The sequence below is a fragment of the Linepithema humile genome, chromosome 2 (genome assembly GCF_040581485.1).
Source record: "Linepithema humile isolate Giens D197 chromosome 2, Lhum_UNIL_v1.0, whole genome shotgun sequence".
NCBI classification, from domain to species: domain Eukaryota; kingdom Metazoa; phylum Arthropoda; class Insecta; order Hymenoptera; family Formicidae; genus Linepithema; species Linepithema humile.
The window spans coordinates 18895891-18916212 of NC_090129.1; the positions used below are offsets into that span (position 1 = coordinate 18895891).

The 20322-nt window shown below is 39.7% G+C and overlaps 2 protein-coding genes across 4 annotated transcripts in view; one reads left to right on the forward strand and one right to left on the reverse strand.

Moving 5' to 3' along the window:
• The window catches only part of LOC105679130 (ras-related protein Rab-37-like), a 155503-nt gene extending 145247 nt beyond the window's left edge, over positions 1–10256 (reverse strand). Inside the window, exons 1-2 of the mRNA XM_012378972.2 lie at positions 10116–10256; positions 1017–1179 (exon numbers count right to left, since the gene is read on the reverse strand). The gene's annotated coding sequence lies outside the window, so the exon portion shown is untranslated. The remainder of the gene's footprint in view (positions 1–1016; positions 1180–10115) is intronic.
• Positions 10257–10781: 525 nt separating this feature from the next.
• Positions 10782–20314, forward strand: LOC105679129 (polycomb group protein Pc). 3 transcript variants are annotated; one of them, XM_012378968.2, is made up of 5 exons: positions 10782–11786; positions 15146–15189; positions 15268–15391; positions 16038–16466; positions 16808–20314. In XM_012378968.2, exons 1-5 carry the CDS (start codon positions 11727–11729, stop codon positions 17420–17422), a joined length of 1272 nt encoding a protein of 423 aa, XP_012234391.1. In that variant the 5' UTR covers positions 10782–11726; the 3' UTR covers positions 17423–20314. The 3 variants fall into 3 exon arrangements, with proteins under 3 accessions (XP_012234391.1, XP_012234392.1, XP_012234393.1); XM_012378969.2 differs by having other exon boundaries at positions 16044–16466; XM_012378970.2 differs by lacking the exon at positions 10782–11786 and adding an exon at positions 11909–12286.
• The last annotated feature ends 8 nt before the right edge of the window (positions 20315–20322 follow it).

Consider the following 20322-nt stretch of genomic DNA (forward strand, 5'->3'; position numbering starts at 1 on the left):
TTAAATGATTTCTAACGCGTTCAGTTATAATTTTCTGCTTAATAATGCTGACAAAAAATGTATGGAATATGTAGATATTTAGCAAAATTTGACAAATATATGTACATAACAAATGCACAAAGTGCAAGCGCGACCACTTGTGCTATTTTTTAAAATACGACTGCTTTATAATTGAATTTTAATATTGGAGTTGCTTGTAAATTTCAAAGATCAAATGTATAGTGTACTGTTTTTGAGCAACCAAACATACATCTAATTATGCGTAAATTAAAAAAAAAAATTTGTTATGAGCTTCAATCCTTTTATATAATTGTTACAATACAGATGTACTTTTCACATACAGCAGTACGACTGTGCAGTTGCACGAGCTTCACAGTAAGAACTTCATGCTCAGATCGCTCCACATTAGTGAGCCAAGCCGAGCGATGCGACTAAGTCTCGCGTAAACGGCGAAAGATAGCGAAAATAAACCGAAATCCAATAACGCATAACGATTTCTAATGGCGAATGGAGCGGAGCGGAAAGGTAAACGGCGGCGAGAAAGTCAGGAAAACAGGGGTCCGAAGGAATCGAGTGAAACAGGCGGCAGTTTGAAACGTATGAGAAACGGGGAGAAAAGCAGAGAAAGGCAAAAAGAGACGGAAAGAGAGCGAGAGGGTGATAGCGGACGATCTCGTTGTCAGTAGCACTCCCCGTAGAATACGTAGGACCTCGAACTCGTCCGCGGATCGATACGGGTTCCTGGTGGACTCGCGCGAAGGGGGGCTTCAGCAGGGGGTTCGGGGTGGAAGAAGCAGCTAGGAGGGAGAGAGTGGAGGAGAAGAGGGGAGGTGAGTGCCGAGGAGAACGAGAAAGCGACGGTGGTGTTTGTGGGGTGCGGGGGTGGCATGGCGCGCGGGGACGCCTCGGGGGTGTTTCCATGACGACGGGAATTACCAGCAGGGGTGGCCTGACGCGCACGAGGGGGGGACCCCTCGTCGCTCTTTCTCTTTCTCTTTCTCTCAGGTTTGGCTTACCTTTCTTTCTTGCCGTGCCGAACTTCTGATTTTGCAACGCTGATTCCGACGCTGGTCCTCAAAAGGGTTCCTCTCTTTCTTTTTCCGCCGACAGAGAAGAATATCGCGGATGGCGCACCACGCTGATCAACCGGCAGGCTCGTCGAGAGCTTGCAAAGTCGAGCTGCAAATAACAAAAATTAATTATTTTGGATGAGCTCAGGCATGATATTAAAGCTGTTGATTGGTCGTTATTTGGACATGTCAATTTGGAAATATATGCATGTTTCGATCAACTGTCTGCAAAATATACGCCAAATTTCAGTACCGACCGTTCTTCCTTCTTTCATCGATATTAATTTACCTATTATTATTTTTACAATTAATACAAAGCAATTTCAATCTTTTACTAATATAGTATGCATCCATATAATTATTACAAATCTAATTGTCTTATATATTTTTTTAAACGTACAAAAGTATTAAACTTCTACGACAAAGAGGATTCAAAGATTTTTCAGCGAAAATATCCGAGTTTCTGCTATAATATTAATGATTTTGCAGGAAAACGCAATTAATAATCAGGGATATGTCAATAGCATACCGAGCGGTTAGAGGGTTAAGTAAATGGTTATTAGATGACTCACGGAAATAAGCGTTTCTGAAAGCGAGGCAAAAATGATGCAATAAACCGCAAGTTTTAAGCATCAATTTCTTCAAAATGTAGCATTCGCTGCAGTCGGCTATGCACAAATCTCCATTCCTACGCAATAAGCGCATCTGTATTTTATAGTAGATGTATATTTTGTCAAGGCAAAGTATACATGAGGTGTAGATTACGAGATTTCTGCGTAGGAGTCTATCCGAAACGTGTAAAATATTTCGAAGGAAAGACGCAGCGAAATTAAGATTTGCCGAAGTTGCTTTTGAAATGATCATTTATGGAGACGATGTAATTAATTTAAGAAACGACTGAGAGCCATTCAATTCTCTACTGTCTACTTTTAATCTTCGCCCACGTGAGAACGCAGAAGACGGCGCGTTGTTCAACCACAATGGCTTCGACAGGCGGGCGTGCCTCGCAGATGGCTCATTATTTGCTATCTTGATTGCTAATGAGCGAACGTATCACTCTAACTGTTTAGCTTACAATCATCGACATCGTAATGCATTGACAAAGTCTTAATCAATGCAGCTATACTTGTTCGTAAAGATATTCCATAAATTCATCCTCCATCGCGATCTAGGAATTTCTGCGAGGTACGCGTTGTAGTTTCAGTGCTCAAAATAACAAATATAAAGTTCATATATCGTAAAATGTTTTAAAGAATAATATCTCAAGAGACAAGTAATTAACAATTATAATGTAGTAAAAATACGAGAAACAATGTCTTACGATATTGGACAAATTCGTTGCATCAGCACTATTTTCATACTAATGTGATATGAACACGCGGAGAGGAATGTATGTAAATTAATTTTTTTTGGCAATGTTTCTGAGGTTGACTCATAACTCATTAATTGTCTATTCAATTACGAAATAAATAAGCTGTAACTTTTATTTTTATAAGAATATTATGCTATCAATAATAACAGTAACGTCGAAAACGAACGATAGAAGAAATACAATGTCGATATAATACAGAAATATAATCACAAGCATTTACAAGAAACGTTATTTGTAACGTTATTGTCAAAATGCGCTTCCAATCTTGTATTACGTTAATAAAAGATGCACTCTATGCAGTTGAATATCATAATAAAATATCAAGCATCACATTTAATTAAACGTTTGTTTGTTTCGCGACAAATAAATCCAGTCCAATAATCTTCGCTGATAAATTCTCGCGAAATAATAACGAGTCAATGAGATGCTTCTCAAAAATTCATTATATATTTAACAAAAATCTACTTTTACAGTGCCTATCGTTATTGATCTTTAGACAAAGTCGAGCAATATGTAAAGTTCTTACTAATTCTTGCGTTTTTAAACGCAAATTTGAGAACGTAGAAATATAATAATAATGAAAATGCTCAAATTATAACATATATCCCCGAAGGAAGGATCAAACCGATGATCTCACCTCAAGATATCAATACTAACGTCGAGGTCGTCGTGTCTCGTGCGGTGGAAAGTTCCAGTCGCTGAGAGAGGCAGGCAACATGCGCAGCGTGGTACGCAATCTCGACCCCTCGCGCGCAGACGAAAAACTGCTAATTTATATCACGGCTTTGAGACACGATAGCGATTTCGCTTTTTTTGCATACGATTCTATACCATTTCGCCGCTTTACCTTTTAAATTTCATCCCGATCGCTCGAGCGGAAGCAGAGTTATAATGAATTTCTGGAATCCATCTTTTAGGTTCGCACACGTAAAAAATGTTGATGTTTGTAACAAATGACTGACTTTCTAAACTTAAATAAAGTTGAATAGAGAGTAAAGATGCTATTCGCAACTTGTTATCGTATAATTATCACCGCACATTAGTTAAATCTTTGATAAACTAATTATTCGCTAAATTACGAAAATTACAGCGTGCTCGAGTTAAAGTACAGACGTATCGCATAGACAGATAGTGTACGGCAATTTTTTAAAACAGAAATCAAGATAATTATTTAGATATTACATTAATATTAAAGTCTCTTCGTGAAGCCCGACGTAATGTCCGCTGAGTTGAGCATCGCCATTCTTGAAAATCTCAACTTTTCAATTAATTTTTATTGTTTTTGAGTTTCGGAGAATGAAATCAGTGTAAAAATGTATCAAGAATAATTGGCACCGTCGTGCCAATAGTTAGTAATAGAGAGCAACGGTCAACTAAAAATAATTAATGATGTTCTAAAGGCAGTCAATAAAGAAAAAGGTCTGAAAACAAATTGAGAAGCCCTTTAGCAAACGGCAAAGAAGGTAGTCGTTTCGGTTCAGACTGGTTTCCTGCAGTCTTACACGAATGAATTTTGAAGGAAGGACGACCCAACGAACTAAAGCTAACAAAATGGAACCATACGGTTGTCAAAGATTTCTGACCTCCAATAAGATACATTTTAACCGAATGTCACACCTGCATGCCATACATAAAATACTAGAATCTTGAAAAGAATCGGACTTGAAAAATTGACAAATAATTTGTAATATATTCGTAATATTATTGATTCATTAATCAGGGAATATGTATGCATCTATTAAATGTATCCACATTTGATAATAATAATAAAAGATTACTAGTGAATTCGGTGTTAGTGTCGGCGTGGTGTTGATTAAAAATTGACGAACACGCGCGCGGAGTTTGAGAAATTAATTAATTATTCTTACTATTGCTATAGTTATTTGTTAATGTCTGTTTTAGTATGAAAGGAAATATCGATAGGGATCAAATATCCTAAAAATATATCAATTTTTGCTTCGTAACGCTTGTTCCAAGAGGAACGGCCATTTAACTTTCCTATTTTCTTTATCGATTTTTGTCTTTAATAAGCTTCTCTGAGTTTATTCATGTTATGACACCACATTGCACGCGACGTAAACAAACAACAGGTAAGTATAAACTATAATAAACAGCTCAGATAAATTTAACAAGCCGAACGTGATTAAAATATCCAGAGCAAACTTTGTTTAAATTAGCTTAAGAAGATCTATGCAATTCGCGACAGAATTCGGAATAGAATTCAATTCATAATTTTGCGTCTCGTAATAGATACATTTGAAAAATCAAAATACACGCATAATAAAGTATGTATATATGTATTCCGCGATTTGCTAGAAATGATTTGTTTCTTATTACATGAGATTCTAAATAGATTTCTATCTCGAATTTATTCGTGAATTGTACATAGATTATCTAAAGCGGACTTCATCGTAAATGTGTTCACTAAAGTTTCCTATTTTCGACAATATATTTGTTCATTTTTTCGTAAATTTTTCTCACAAAGTTTCTTCGAATTTTCCTTTCTCGGGATTCGAGTGGACTATGCAAAAATCATCATACCATCGCGCTCATTGCAAAACGTACTTAAACACCGCGAGACGAGTTCGCGCGATAACACGAGTCCGATAACGCGACGACGTAGAGTCGCGACCGTATTATAAACAGACGCATACGTTTATGTGTGCGTTACGTTGGCGACGCGCATACGTGCCACATGTGTGCCAACATTATGTGTCGCCTAAAGCCTAAAGAACGTGCAATGCATCAAACTGCAATTCCGCATTGCACGCGCCCGCCATTGAACTGAAAGCGTTAAGCGAAAAATTAATATACAGGTCGTAATCACTCCGAGGACCACACCGAGATTTTATTTTTGTTATATAAAATGGAAAACGATTTTATTAATAAATCTTTCCATTGTTTATGTCTCTCGGGTCTACGTTGTTTTGGAAAATTATCTATTATGGAATAAATATTTATTACATCTGAGAAATAATGCAGATATTGAAAATTAAATTATTGTTAACTTTTTTCCTTTTAGAAGAATTTTACGCGAAGAAAGAGTTACAGAATAGTTCAAAAAATTTTAAAAGCTACAAAAGAAGGTTATACAGGACTAGAGTTTTGTCTACTACCTGCTATAATGAATTCATTTATATAAACGTATTTTTATTGAACATGTTTTTCATTCTCTAGGTTTCTTTACTCTTTCAAGACATTTCATTCAAAGATTTATGATTTAAAAGTCAGTCCCTATGGTCACATATTTCACATATTTCACAGTGTCTTTCATGCTGCAGAAACGGATCTATATTTTCAAAGATTCAAAACTAATATTATTGAAAGCGAAAAAGAAGAGGATTCCTCGTAGACACATGTCACAAAATGTCTAAATAAGTTTGTATACTTTGCTATCTGACTACCGTTATTCCTTTTCTTAACGATTTCGTTTCTGCAAAATGTTTTTTAAAGATTTTACTTTTACACTAAACACAAAATCTAAACAACTCAACTGATTTTGTGTTTTTTCATTCCGGAGAAAAAAATTATTTCTTTATATTTATTCTCAAGATACCCTTGATTTCTCTCTCTCTCTCTCTCTCTCTCTCTCTCTCTCTCTCTCTCTCTCCCTCTCTCTCTACCATCATGCTTCGCTCAAAGAACGCTCGGCCAAAGGGCGATAAGGTGTCCGCCGTACACTCGGAACAAAGAAAGAAAGCGAAAGATGAGGCGAGAAAGAAGAAAGAGAGCAAAGAGGCAAGGGAGTACTCGCTCAGTGCATATGGTCCCTCGGAGTGCCGATACGGCCCGAGGGCAGGGACGATAACCGGAGCCCACAAATGCCGAGTACGTCGGCCGGAGCTGCATGCTAATGCCCATGTTACTGGACCACGCCGTGTCCAGAGAGATCCGCGGATAGGGAAATATCTCGGATCTGTGAAACGGAAATACCGGTCGATACGCGCTGTCTCGCTGTAAGCTTGTTTAGCAATTTGACGGATACAGGAACGTCTTTGCATGCTCAGCAAAAATTATCGAGAGGAGAGGGAAAGGGCGTGGTATTATGACGGTAACATAAAGCGCTATAATTCTTCATAATAAAAGAATTAATCATAAAAGAGTAATATTTTTCGCCAATAATCGGGCTCTCCGTAAAAATGGATGTAACCGTTGCAATGCAACGCTACTAATGAAAGTAGATATTTAAAGACTGATAATTCTTGCTTCGATTTTATCATTATTTTATCGCGCAACAGTCTATTCAGAGCGGTTGTTTATTTTTACCAGAGACACTTTTTATGTTCATTGTCACACGTAAAAATTGCATAATTTCGTAACGCGTGCGCGATGAAAGTGTTGCGTCTACACAGGACGATCTGGCATACACGTTGACCGACGTGAAAGCACGAGTTCGCATAAGAGCGAGAAGGATCTGACGATAAATCGATAATTCGTTGGAAAAGCATAGGTTGAAGGTATAGCTGTCGGTGAGTTTCGTTTATTTCTCTTCGAGCAGCTCGTGTAGCTGGTACTGGTACAGTCTGGCGAGCAAGTAATCACGTATGCTTCGTTATGCCGAGGAAATCACTTGGCGTATGAAGAATATTTCCGCAACAAAGAACTCGTTTCGATATTAAAATCATCGTTTGTCCGATTCTTATTAAATACAAAAAGCGCGACTTCATAAAGTTCGAAACGTAGCGTTTCGACTAAATACGATAGAATGTTCCAAATAATTTGTTTCCGGTAATCTCGATCGATTGAAAAATGAAAATCTTTCATGTAAATAGATTTAGAAAAAAGTAAGTCTTTGGCAAAAGAATTATACACGCAAGAATATTTTAGAGATTTAAACGCGCTTTTAAGTAGAATTCAAAAATAACGCTTTTATAAGCGCTATAAACTTTTCTAATTCTAAATGAGAAACACCATGGATTATGTATGCGTGTATTACTCTTTAAATATCGTTAAATATATTTTCTCGACACCATCTCATTCGTCTTTGCGTAAATAACGAAAAACGCTAATTACGGCTTAACAAAACGCCCCAGATCGCGCGTGTTACAATTTTCGAATCATCCTTCGCCTACCACTCGTTATTAAACAAAAATTTGGAAAAACCCACCATTAGTTTCCCGATAACACGCATGCGTTCCGTCGCGGATCTCGAACCTTGAAATGACTCTCACACGGAAATTATTAACCCAATCGGGTCCGCGTCCAAATAAATAAGCATGACAAAAGGTAGAGAATCGTTCAGTGAAGGTTTTATCGCGATATCCCATGTCATTCCTGAGATATTAAATAGCCACTTTTGACAAGCGACGCTTGGTAACGCGCGCGCGCACGCCATCGACATAGCTCGCGGCAGAGAAGCGTGTCAGGGCCTCTCACTCCCAGAGACGAACATAGACTTGTATAATGTTTATGATTTTGGAACGATGCTGTATACAATTTCGATTCGATATAGAAAGGACTGTTTTGCGAATTTCATCAGCCAATTATTTCATTAATTAGTTAGTTTCTGTTCACGCTGCATCTTTATATTTGTGCGTTTTAATTGAAATCCATTGTATTTTCTGTATTTAAGATAAAATGAGATTTATGAAGAACATAAGAGAAAAGAAACAAGCGTGGTAAATTTGTTTAAATTGATGAATCTGTTATCAAATTGCAATCTAACAAGTTGTAGCGCAATCAATGAAAAAAATACATCATCGATGTCGGGCGTCGATGTCGTTGAGAAACATCGGCGTATGTAAAAAAGGAAGAAAAGAATGACTGTACGATTGTATTCGAAATGATTTTGAAGGTATGCAATTCAATGACTTGCGTGCGCGCGCTCGCATTTTCCAATTTACGCACCGCTCGCGGGGTTACACAGCGTTTCGTACACGACGATTGATTGCGCTCCGAAGGGAGGCGAGTCTCGTTCCGGAGGGAGATTCGAGTTGGCGGAGCGGGCGGCGAGGGAGGGAGAGAGAAACAGGAAAAGAGAGGCATGGACCCCTGAAAGAGGGTACGAGGCTGGCGCAAGCACGAACGACACAATCGGGAGCGACGGAGAGAAGATGACACACGAGAGCAACGAGTAAGGTGGGGGAAGGGAGCAGCGAGGTTGGTAATCCAGGAGTCAGGAAGATGCGAACACAAAGAGAATGAGAAAAGGGGAAGAGGTGTACGGAGGAAGAGAGAGAGAAAGAGAGATGACGAATAGAGAGCGAGAGTGCGAAGAGAAGAGAAAGAGAGAGAGAGAGAGGGAGTGAGAATTGCGCGCGCGGTAGTGGTTATAGAAAGAAGCAGTATCGCCGCGCGGCTACTTGCCTCTCCAGGGCCAGGATATTTCAATACCGACGGTGGTCGGCCACCGACGTGGGGCCGCAACGGGGAAGGGAGCGCGACGACGACGGCGCGACGCGGTCATGTGTATGTATGCATGCATGTGTGTGCGCTCGCGCGTCTATATACGAGCGCGGATTGTACATACTTCCCCTCTCTCGTCGCCAGCCCGCGTCCCGCGTCTATGTGCCCGCCCTTCGCGGTGATACACACAGGCTTCGCATCGTACGGCTTTACACGGCTGTTCGGCGACGAGAAGAGAGGCCTCGATGGCACGGTAGCGCGGCTCCGCTATTCGGGTTTCCTGCGCCAGAAGAAGAGCGCGAAGGGAAGGGGCTCTGCCGCTCTCTTCCCGTCGGAGAGGGGGGAGACTCTCTCTCACCGAGAGACGCCGGAGACTTTATACAACGCGGTGGGTCCGGGGGTACGTGGGGGAGAGTTCGGAGTCCGAGAGCGACCGATGGGTTCGTTGGTAATGCCCGCCTTCGCAACGCGTTGAGGGGAACCGACGTGGGTTGTGCCAGGCACCGATTGGACGTTCGGGCGAGTGGGGCTCGGGACATCCGGGGCGCCTTGAGGGCTCCACCAATCAGGCGCCCGCGTCGTGAGTTTTTTATCCTGCTATTTACGCCGAGGACGGAGAAGACGGTTCTATCCCCACTACAAAACCGCGGCGTCTCTCTCGTGCTCGAGGGGTACGCATTCTCTGTCCTGTTTGCGCGGGCTCTCCCTATGTGCTCGTCGGCGCAGGAGAGGACACTCTCGTTTTGGGATCCGTGGAGGTAGCACGCGTTTTCACAAGGCAGGAAGAAAAGTGTCGGGTTGGGTATTCTCCGTGTGTGTACGTGTGTATGTGTTTCGTCTCTTCTGGGATCCGTACGTTACTAACGACACTGCTTGGCGTTCGTTTTCAAGTGTAATATTCGCCGTTAATGGGATATAGTGCCTACTACGAATCGCTGTGTGTGTATGTGTGTGTGTGTACGTGTGTACTGGTGTGCGTCGAGTACAGTGTGTGACAGAACATCGCAGGAGGAGGATGCAACGTTGTCGGATGTAGGCGCGAATACGCGTACAACTGTACGGTGCGGTGAGGCCGCCAAAGAGAAGAGTGGACGCGCGCGCGTTCACGCTCCGACAGAAAGGGAGAGAGCGAGTGGCGTCGATCGATCTCGACTCGCAGCCGGAACGTAGAAAATCGCGGACTGTTGGCGTCATTACCGCCGCCGTTTACGAGTATCGTCGCCGTTGGTACGCCAGTGACATTTGCGGTGCGGTGCTATCGACGAAACGAGCAATCGGCAACATCGCATTGACTGCACTCGCACACAAACGCACGCATACACACGTACCTAGAAGGGAACTTGGGGTGGCTGGCTGGTTGGCTGGCTGGCTGGCAAGCAGGCAGGCAGGCAAGCAAGCAGGCAGGCAGGCAGGCAGGCAAGCAGGCAGGCAGGCAGGCAGGCAAGCAGGCAGGCTAGCGGGCACGGAAGCAGGGCAGACAGGCAAACAAGCAGGCCAGGCAGACAGCTTTCTTGTTCCGAGGACGGCGCTCCTGGTCGCGCCGTCTCTCTTTTCTACCTCCATTGCGCTTGCTCTTCCTCTCCCTCGACTCTTCACCACCCCTCTCTCATCCTCAGTCAACTCAATCGCGCTCTCATTCTCTCCCTTTCTCGCTTCCACCCTCTCTCCAGTCTCTCTCTCATGCTCATACCGCACGTACCGTTGAGAGCCTCTCCCTTCCCCTGCTGCGATCTTTCTCTGCCTCTCTACCCTCTCTCCTCTCCTAACCTCGAGCGGATCGGGCGAGTCCACTAGGCTTGCGAGGGGAGTTTGGCAGACCTCGGCTCTAGTCGGCCTCGATCCGCGGAGTGCGTTAGACGCCGCTAGTCGATCGCTCCGGTTCACGTATAATCGTTACCCGTGGCCATCGTGCATACGTCGCAAGGCCTGCAAACGTCGTCGCGCATTACCTGCGCATAGCCGCGGTCCGCGGCAATCCGTATTGCGACCGGTTTACGCCTTCAGCTTGGGACGCACTCGATCAGCGTATATCCGTACGACGGCCATGTTTGGTGTTTACGACGTGAGGGGGAATCACTGACGTCACGCACGAGCAAGCGATTTTGCCCGAACGGTGCGGCGACCACGAACGACGATCACGACTACGACGATAACGGCAGCACTAGCAACGACGTGAAACGTGCACCGCCACGCCGGTAGCCACCGATACATACGAGTACGGTAGCCACCGTTATTTATGAAAAACTTCCACTGCGGAAGATTAGTCGGAGCATTTTACAAAACGGCATAACCATTTTACTCACTGCATCGCGCGTCATCCATTCCGGCTCCTTTTCCGATGGAATACGCATGTACACAGACTTCACTCGCCGTGCACATCGCTCGTGCTGCAACTACTGGCCTTTCAAAAAACATCGTGTCCATTGCCATCTTCTGCTCCTGCGTTTCTGCCGTGGTGCCTCTGAAATAACATCCCTCCTAAATGCCGAGCCGCATTTCGCCGCACGACAGATCGTTGTGAAAAGTACACTGGGCGATGCCGAGAGTACTGTCGCGCTGCATCAACAAACGACACGTTTCGCGACCGACGACGCATCGGCGATGTGTGTCGCAAGGATGCGAACTGACTGATTGTCACAAGGAAATATAAATATAATCACACCACGTGGTAATTGTGCACGTGTCTTACGTGTATTATTCGGCGGCGCATGCTAGTACCTGTGCTCCGCTTGAAGGTGCGGTCGATTGCTTTTTCCACGATATATGTGTGTACAGTGGTTTCCCCTGATTTCCGCGTGTGTGCCGTGATCGATCTGCCGTGCAGTTGTGTCGATACATATGGTGTTTCGCAGGATACCGCACGCGACACGCAATTATAGACTAACCAGAAGTTTTCACGCCCGTTTGGAATATCAGGATTAAGGATTACTAGAGAAGCCATGGATCTAGGCGATAGAGTTTACGCCGCGGAGCGGATCACGAAGAAGAGGGAAAAGCGGGTTAGTATTTGCGAGCTTTCAACTGTCGTCCCCAGGTGGCACCACTAAGCGGAACTACCACGCGCTGTTACCGCCTCTATTCCCCCTCTTTATACTACCTACTCATATCTCTTTCTTTTCTCTCTCTTTTCTTCTCTCTTTCTCTGACAGTTGCGCCTTGCGACACATCAAACGTTAGAATACAGGTTAAATAAAGGTTAGATAAAGAAATGCTGTGCTTGCATCTTCGATATATGTTCCGTACTTACCGAATTTGGAAGCACGCATGGACATCGAACCATCGATCGACCAAATTTACCATTGGCAGGATTATCGATTCGCTCTCGTTATAAAAGCAGTACCGTGCTTCCTCCGACGCCGTTTACAGTGCAATATGCCGGCATTAACGAGAAGAATAATAATGTGTGTCTGTCTCGCAACTATTATTTCAAACGTATATGGAAATATACGTTGCGAAAAAAGGAACTGAAGGAGAATGAGAGAATTTCTCTAGACAAATGGTTTGATTCTTATTTATACATTGATATTTTTGGAGCAGTTGCGATTTCTTATGTATTATTTTTTTATTATTTTGTCTATTATGATCTTGTATTTCCATTATAACTTTATAACCATTAATAATTTTACATTTCACAGATGCTAATGGTTCAGAAACAGAATTTAACAAACACTATTTCTAAACAAATCGACCATATCTAATAGATAATTATATCTGCTAAGTTAATTTTTTAATGATATGCAATGTGTATATATTGTTTTACTTATTACAGTGTCTATATAATATTTTATTTATTACAGTTGTATAATTCAAGGGAGACAAATATTCGTATATGTTTGAGACACTTTATTTCAGATAATTTCTATGAATTTAATTCTGTTTTATAGATGCCAAAATTGATAATAATTATTGAACATTTGATATAATTCTTTCGAGGATACATTGATTTCGTTGTGTTTAACGTTGGAATGATCATTATTATTTTAAGTTTATGTAAGAATATGTTTTGTAGATTGAGTTGCTAAAGAAAAAAAATGTCTCAACTGACGCCGAGACTATACAATTCTGATTAACGGGAATCTCTGGAGGCGGACAATGGTGGATTCACTGATGGATAGGAGAAAGGCCCCGTATAATGATCAGCTGGAAACCGGTGGCACGTTTCTATAAAATATGCAATAGAACTTTGCATTTTCAAAATTCTTTACGATGCACGCGAAATTTATGCATACTATGTTTCGAGATATACTATTTTATTTTACTTGAAGATTATAAAAAAGATCTGAATTGATTAGTCATAATTTTGCGAATTATATTCTTAACGTTGCAAAAAAATGCTTTGAATCAAAATGAAGGAACATTGAATTTATTTGATTTCGAGAGAATCGTCGCGAATAAATTACATTTGAATCTAACGAATTACTTTGAAGAAATCTACAATTTTTATTTGCCACTCGCAGAATTTTCTCTCATTTGACGCAACTTAATCATTTTACGCTATCTATTCGTAAACAATTTCAAACGTCGGTCAATTTTCCAATCAAATGGACTAAACTCTCGAGATGACTCACGCATAAAGCATTAAAGTGCATTCACTCATAAATCGATGACACGATTGTTATACACTATCGACATGTAACAATATCAGGTAACGGCTCGCGAAAGGATGACAACCTGGTCCGCGTTATCATGTCGATCATGTCGACGACCAGTGTGCGCGTATGACTTCATTCCCGCCGTTTTGCGACGTATCGCGTGTGTCATTGTTTTCCAACTGTCACATCGGTTGACTTGTGCATCGCGATGGACCGGCGTGCCGTTTCTGTCATTGGCCCACCGCCAATAGTTAAGTCGTGGATATCAACATAGTTCGTATTATTGTCCGTGCACTACGCGAAATGGATGCGAAAATTTACGCGTTCCCGGCTGTGCAAACGAAATCTCTTTCTCATGATTCTATCGAATTTTAGAAAAACTCGAGCACTGACAGTGACGTTAAATAAATTGCAGAATTCAGCGTGACGTTTTCTAATCTGTCTTTGATAAACTGAAAAGATTTAAAGAAAATCAAATTTATTTCAATTTTAAGATCAACATCAAAAATATATTAATCTCACAGTCTAAAACAAAATTTAGTCTAATTTTAAAATTAATATCAAGACAAATTGAGATTACTTAAATCAGTTTTATGGTAATCTAATCTAGTTTTTTTATGATATTTATGCTGTCTAGGATTTTTTTGTACTTTTGTTCTGTGCTGTCGGGAGATTCTCTGCTTCTGAAATATAAATTAAACGCATTCTATTCTATTTATTTCTGTATGCAATTGGCCCGGTTTTACAGAGTAACTGTTGATTGACAGCGAATGGCGTTAACCGGCTTTCACCAATCACCTGGTTTTATCTCTTCGACGATCGACGAAACGTGGAAAATCGTATTGAACAATCGATATAGCAGCCTCTCGCGTTGTATTAATTATCACGCGATGATAGCTATAATTACGCGTATCGATAAGTGTATTGGCTTTCATACCGATTGGCAGATCTTATCAGTAAATGATCGGTTGGCGTGCATATGATGCGCACAAAGCGCGTAACACGTGGACAAGTATAATTCCGCTGTTAATGTAACTGGCAAATAATGATAAATCTAATTATGAGTAAAGGTGAAAATGATTAATGTACGATTACATTTTATCAAATGCGATATCGCATTTAGAAAATACATATCAGAATGAGATGTGAAAATCTTTTATCCTCATGGCATTATTTATTTTTATATCTGTTAACATTTTATAAGGATTCTAAATACAGATTTTTTGCAAATATTTCTGTTGTATACTCAATAGAATTTAGATAAATATATACAGATTATCGCAGATGTGATAGTTTTATCTAAAATGCAGGTAAAATAGACTTATGTTAGAACGGAGCCAGCAATTTCAGGGAGAAAGAGAGAGAGAGAGAGAGTCACAGAGATTCCCGTTTTTTTAAAGAAATATATTTACTCATTAATTGTAGTCGTCTCACGTAGCGTGGACAGGTATCCACGTGTTGACGCCGCGATAATTGAGAATAATGAAATGACAACTCACACATGCTTCTCCATGTGTCATTTGATGCAATATTGGTCATCGTATTTGCTGTCAGTGCGTAATTCTATTAAACGATTCAATAATTTCTCTCCATGCTCATATATTTTACTTTAAATCAATATTTGTAAATTTTTACCCTAGGACAGTCTCTATCATTTAATGTGATTTCTCGATCATCAGTTAAAATGTACGCGAACGAAACTATTTACGTTCGTATTTCTAATTATCATTAATGATTTTATATTTATCGTGCTTTCTTTTTTTTAGGGCAAAGTCGAGTATTTTGTCAAATGGAAAGGATGGAGCAAAAAGTGAGTATAAAATCAAAGATCTGTCACTTGATTAAAAATGCTTGTGATTGGAATACACATTTGTAATTTTATCTTCAGATATAATACATGGGAGCCAGAGGAAAATATTTTGGACGTGAGGTTAATCGAATTGTATGAGGAAAGTCAAAAGGGCAGCGATGTGCCCGCTAGAAGGCCGAGGCGAAGGGATACCAGATATAGCGTAAGAAAGGATGATATTTACTTCATACATATTTATCGATTTCGTGTAAATTATAAAGAGTTACATTGTACAAGAAACAGAATTTAGACAAGTACCATGTTGAATTAATGTTGCTAAAATATCTGTTAAAAATTCCGTTACATGCAATGATTTGTATCAACCTTGTTTTGCCTCATTGCATTCAATTGAACATCCTTAAAAAAATATATCAAAGATGCAAAGAATTTATATTCTCTTTTCTAAAGAAAAATGTTACTTGTCAAAAAATGCTTTTTATACATAAAACTTTGTAAAATGTATCATATTAAAAAAGAAATATTCAATTTAAAGAAGTATTAATCTTAATAATAATGGGGGCAAAATTGGTTATGTATATATTTGATGTAAGATGCTACAGCGTTTCTTAATAATGAAAACAGATTGTGATGGAAGAAACCATCCACTATGTTCGTGTTACTCTGAATCACTTTAATAGCTTAGTATTTCAGCGAACTTTATGGTGTTTTTCACAGCATAAGTATAACTAGCCATAAAATTTTATCTTTTATTTTGTGAAACAATCGTAATTTAAAACAAAGAGTTAACAGAATCATAAAGTTAGGTTAGTACAAGACTGTACATGGTTGATAGCAAAATTTATGTTTAGGAACAGGTGCTGGCCAACCTTGTCGTCGAGGAAGAACCCGGTGGAGATGAAAGAGTAGGCGAAGACAGTCAGGACGAATCGACGACGGGCAGCACCTCAGCCCCTCGTTTAAATTCAGTAGCGCCTGATGAAGACACACTCCCGAGTTCCTTGGACGGCCATGAGTCTCCAACACCGCCGGAAATGGCGTCGACGTTCAGCGTCGACTCCGACAGCTCCAACAGCAGCGTTGACATACCTCTGTTGCCAAGGAGAGAAAGAGAGTTGCCTGCTGGCACGAAGAGGAAGGCGGAGGTCCTCAAGGAATCTGGAAAAATTGGCGTGACAATTACTACAAGCAGTCCTAGTAGTGGTAGTGGTAGTCCGCCGCCGAGCAAAGTTCCTCGGTTATTGCCTTTGAAAAATAACCCCACAACGCCTTCTTATCACGTGAGTGTTGATTATTATAAAAGTAATTAGCTGTTATCAGCGCATTAAGCTAGAGTGGAGCTAAAAAATCATTACATCACGAGGTATTTCTTGTTTTTTATATTCTTTCTTTCATGTTTGTAAAGAAATTTCTCAAAAATATGTAACATAACAAGTTATCTAGGTTAACTAATATTGTATCGGAGAATCAAACATTTAGTATATATAAAACTCTTATAATTCGCATCCGTTGCCTTGCAACTCGCAGAAAGATAAGAATGTTGCAGTGTTAAAATATTAATGGTATCTTGGCGTCTTAGCGTTTTCGGGGTAGCATAAGAGCAAGATCCTTCCCGTTACAGAGTCACAAAGTCAACGGTAGAAGGCCGTCGTCTTCCAGTGTGAAGTCGACACCAGAAGAGCCTTTACCGGCAGTGCCGACGACGCCGGCACCCGCAGTACAGGACAAAAAACGTCCTGAAGCCGATCTACCTCACGGCCCGCCGCCTTCTCTTCCACGTGCACCACCGGCACCGCTTTCTCCTCAAATAGACACACCTTTGGAGCAACCCGTGACGAAGAAGAGGCACTTGTCGGAGCAGAAGCAGGAAAAATCGAACGGCGCGGTTGCCACTGACAAAGCGAACGGTCACAAGTCACCCAGTCCCACAGATTCTTACACCAACAACAACAGGTTACCGACCGTTGTGAACGGGCATCACAGTCATAACAATAATAACAACAACAATAACAATAACAATAACAATACTCCGAGCGTTAAGCAGACAGAAATTCTGAAACCAGAGGTCTACGTTCCACTTATAAGTCCCGATACGGATTACTGGCAGGCGAGGAACCCCGTGGCCGATCAAGTATTTATCACGGACGTTACCGTTAACTTGAAGACCGTTACCATCAGGGAGTGCAAGACTGAAAAGGGTTTCTTCCGTGAGAGAGATCCCAAAGAAACCCTTTGAACCTCAAGAACGATATCCATTAACAATTCTGCCTCGGAAATATCTGCTCTGAGTTGTATTGAACGATTGTAAATATAAATTATTTTCGCATGTCGGATATTAAGCCGAGGATGTAATGGTACCAAGCAAGTTTAAACTTTTTTAACGATTGATAAAGATGACGTCACAGTGCGCGAAGGCAGTCGGAGGAAGAGATCTGTTTGTCCTTATGCTTCAATTGAAGGCCTCCAAGGCCTTCGAAACTGGACACTGAACTACGAACTTGGACTAGAAGCAAAATCGATTGATTATAAATCAGAGACTAAAATTCGTGAGTTTTTATCCAAACTGAAAATTAAGCACCAACGATCATTGGCGAACAATGTGTCCGCATGTGCTGCGAATCTATGTAAATTGATTGTAAAGACATTAGTGATGTCAGTATGAGTTTATTGTCGAGTATACGTTATACCTGCAGTCGTATATATACTTGTATATTTTAAAATGCTTAGTAGATTTTAATCACGCTGAAGATCTGGAAAATTAGAGGATATTATATCTTCTAGTTGATTTTATTATTTGCTTATCTTAGAACTTCGCTAAGGGAATACTACAAATAAAATCTTTAACTTTCGTTTTTACTACGAGATATATATACCAGATATATCTAGAAAAAGTATTTTTCTAATTCGTTTTTAGGATATCGAAACTGCTTCGCGGAAGCGATTCGGGGGGAGATGTTCCGAGTTATTCTAAAGTAGTTTTCAACGTTTACGAAGTTGTATCTCATTTATCGAGGAATTTTATTACGCGAAAATAAATAGAATATCGTGAAAAAAATTATGTAAATTAGATTTTGAACGTACGTACGAAAATGTAAATGTTTGGACAAGAATTTCGACGAAATTTGACATTTGATTTGTAGAAAGGCACAATTATGCACAGTATTTCAACCACCATCGGTGGTGATGCGTTCCTTCTCGGTTTCGATGCGACAAGCATACTAACTCGCGATATCGTTTAGCGACAAATGCATTTCCGTGTCATCGACTGCTTCGTTCGATTCTGAGATTTTCTCACTTCACTTTTATTAATCGAGTATTTTATTTATAGCGTAGACTGTCGTACATGTCGATTTTGACAATCTCGCACTAAGATCATTGCATATCTTAGTGAGTTTAATTTTTTGTAGATTTTTTATAGATCGTTATATACAATACTACCAAATGGACGCCTCCCTGGCACGTTCCAATATTGAATTCAGTACAACAACTAAAATCTGATCGTATTCAAACTTAAACGCTTCAAGCGTTGTCATCTTGTTTCAATGATGCTGTATCGTGCATTTTGCGCGCGTTTTCACAATTGGTGTGAACACGACACAATTATATCTCGACATTATCCAAATTTTGTACAGTATTGAGTAATTTTTCTCATTATCATTATCTTACATATCGCTTTCTTTATTTTTTTTTAATTCTTTAAACATTCCTATTTATAAAATAGATTTTTATTTATAATTATACGTGTCTTGTATAAATTTAAAAATATTTAAAGAATATACAAAGTATATGTATATTTTAATTCTTTGAAGACTAATATCTTGTACATTTTGAATTTTTAAATGGAGATTTTCCAACTTTAATTTTACTGTGAATAAGATTATACATATTCTAAATTGAATTTTATGGGTAGCAAAGATTTAAAGTTACTTCATGATTACATAAATGATGAGAAAAATTTGATTGATAAATTTGTAAAAACGAAAATGAGAATCTATAAATCGTCACATCAAAAATTGTTATTGATTAATGTATATTTCAATAGTGTAAAATAGCTCTACATCTTCCTTTTTTAACATAGAATTGGGCAGTGTGCCTCTTTGAGACACGTTTTATTCTTTTTCTGGAAAATACTTTGCTCTTTTTATTGCGTAGTATGCACATACAGCATCGGCAAAGCATGTTTGCAAAGAATAAATTGGCAAAGAATAAAAAAACAGCAGCGCGGTAGATTCTTATTGTGGACAATGTTAAGTTCAATTTCTTAGTTAAATATATATTAAATGTATATAAAATTTAATATATATTTAATATACTCATATATATTAAATCTACATATACGTTGCTTATTTATTAACTAATACGAAGATTTTTAGATTTCCACATTCTTAATATAGTTGTAATTAGACTGTATATGCGATGCGTCCCACTTGAAAGCGAGTTCGACATGACGTTATTTCTTGCGTTAGCACAAGATTACTGCTTCGTCAAATAGCTTCTCATTAAGTATATATTCAAAAATCTGGACGAGGTTTTATAGAGTTGTTCATAACAACTCGACAACCTGGAAAACATACAAATATTAAAAGAAATAGATCTTTGTTAAAACGGGGCCATTTTCGTAAGATTAGATTGACATTCGTTGCAATTATCAGTGCGGAAGAATGAAAAGTACATTTAGATTGTTGTACTACTTGTATATTGACAGTGTTTTTTGTAAAAATTGTAAATAGTTGAATGAAACTGTACGTTTCGCCGTAGCGGGCGGATCATGTGAGGATGGCTTATATAAATCTTTGAATTATCAGTTGTACATAGATAAAGAGAAGCGGAAACCCCCTCCCCCCCCCCCTTTAGTTGTAAACGTAACTTGCAACTATAGGTCTATAGAGAGGAATCCTTTTCTTAGCTTTAGAACTTCAAGATAGACTGTGCGCGTACCTTCGATATTGTTTCTGTACTTATAAATATTCAAACTTATTAAACTTATACGATAAACGTGAAACGATAACAGTGATTACGCAGGCATATACGATATATGAACCCCGATAGTACCAAATTCAACAGTAATTTTAGTTTTTCTGTCTGGTACAGATTCCTTATATTTCAATAAAATCTCTACTTGAAGTCACGCTGTTT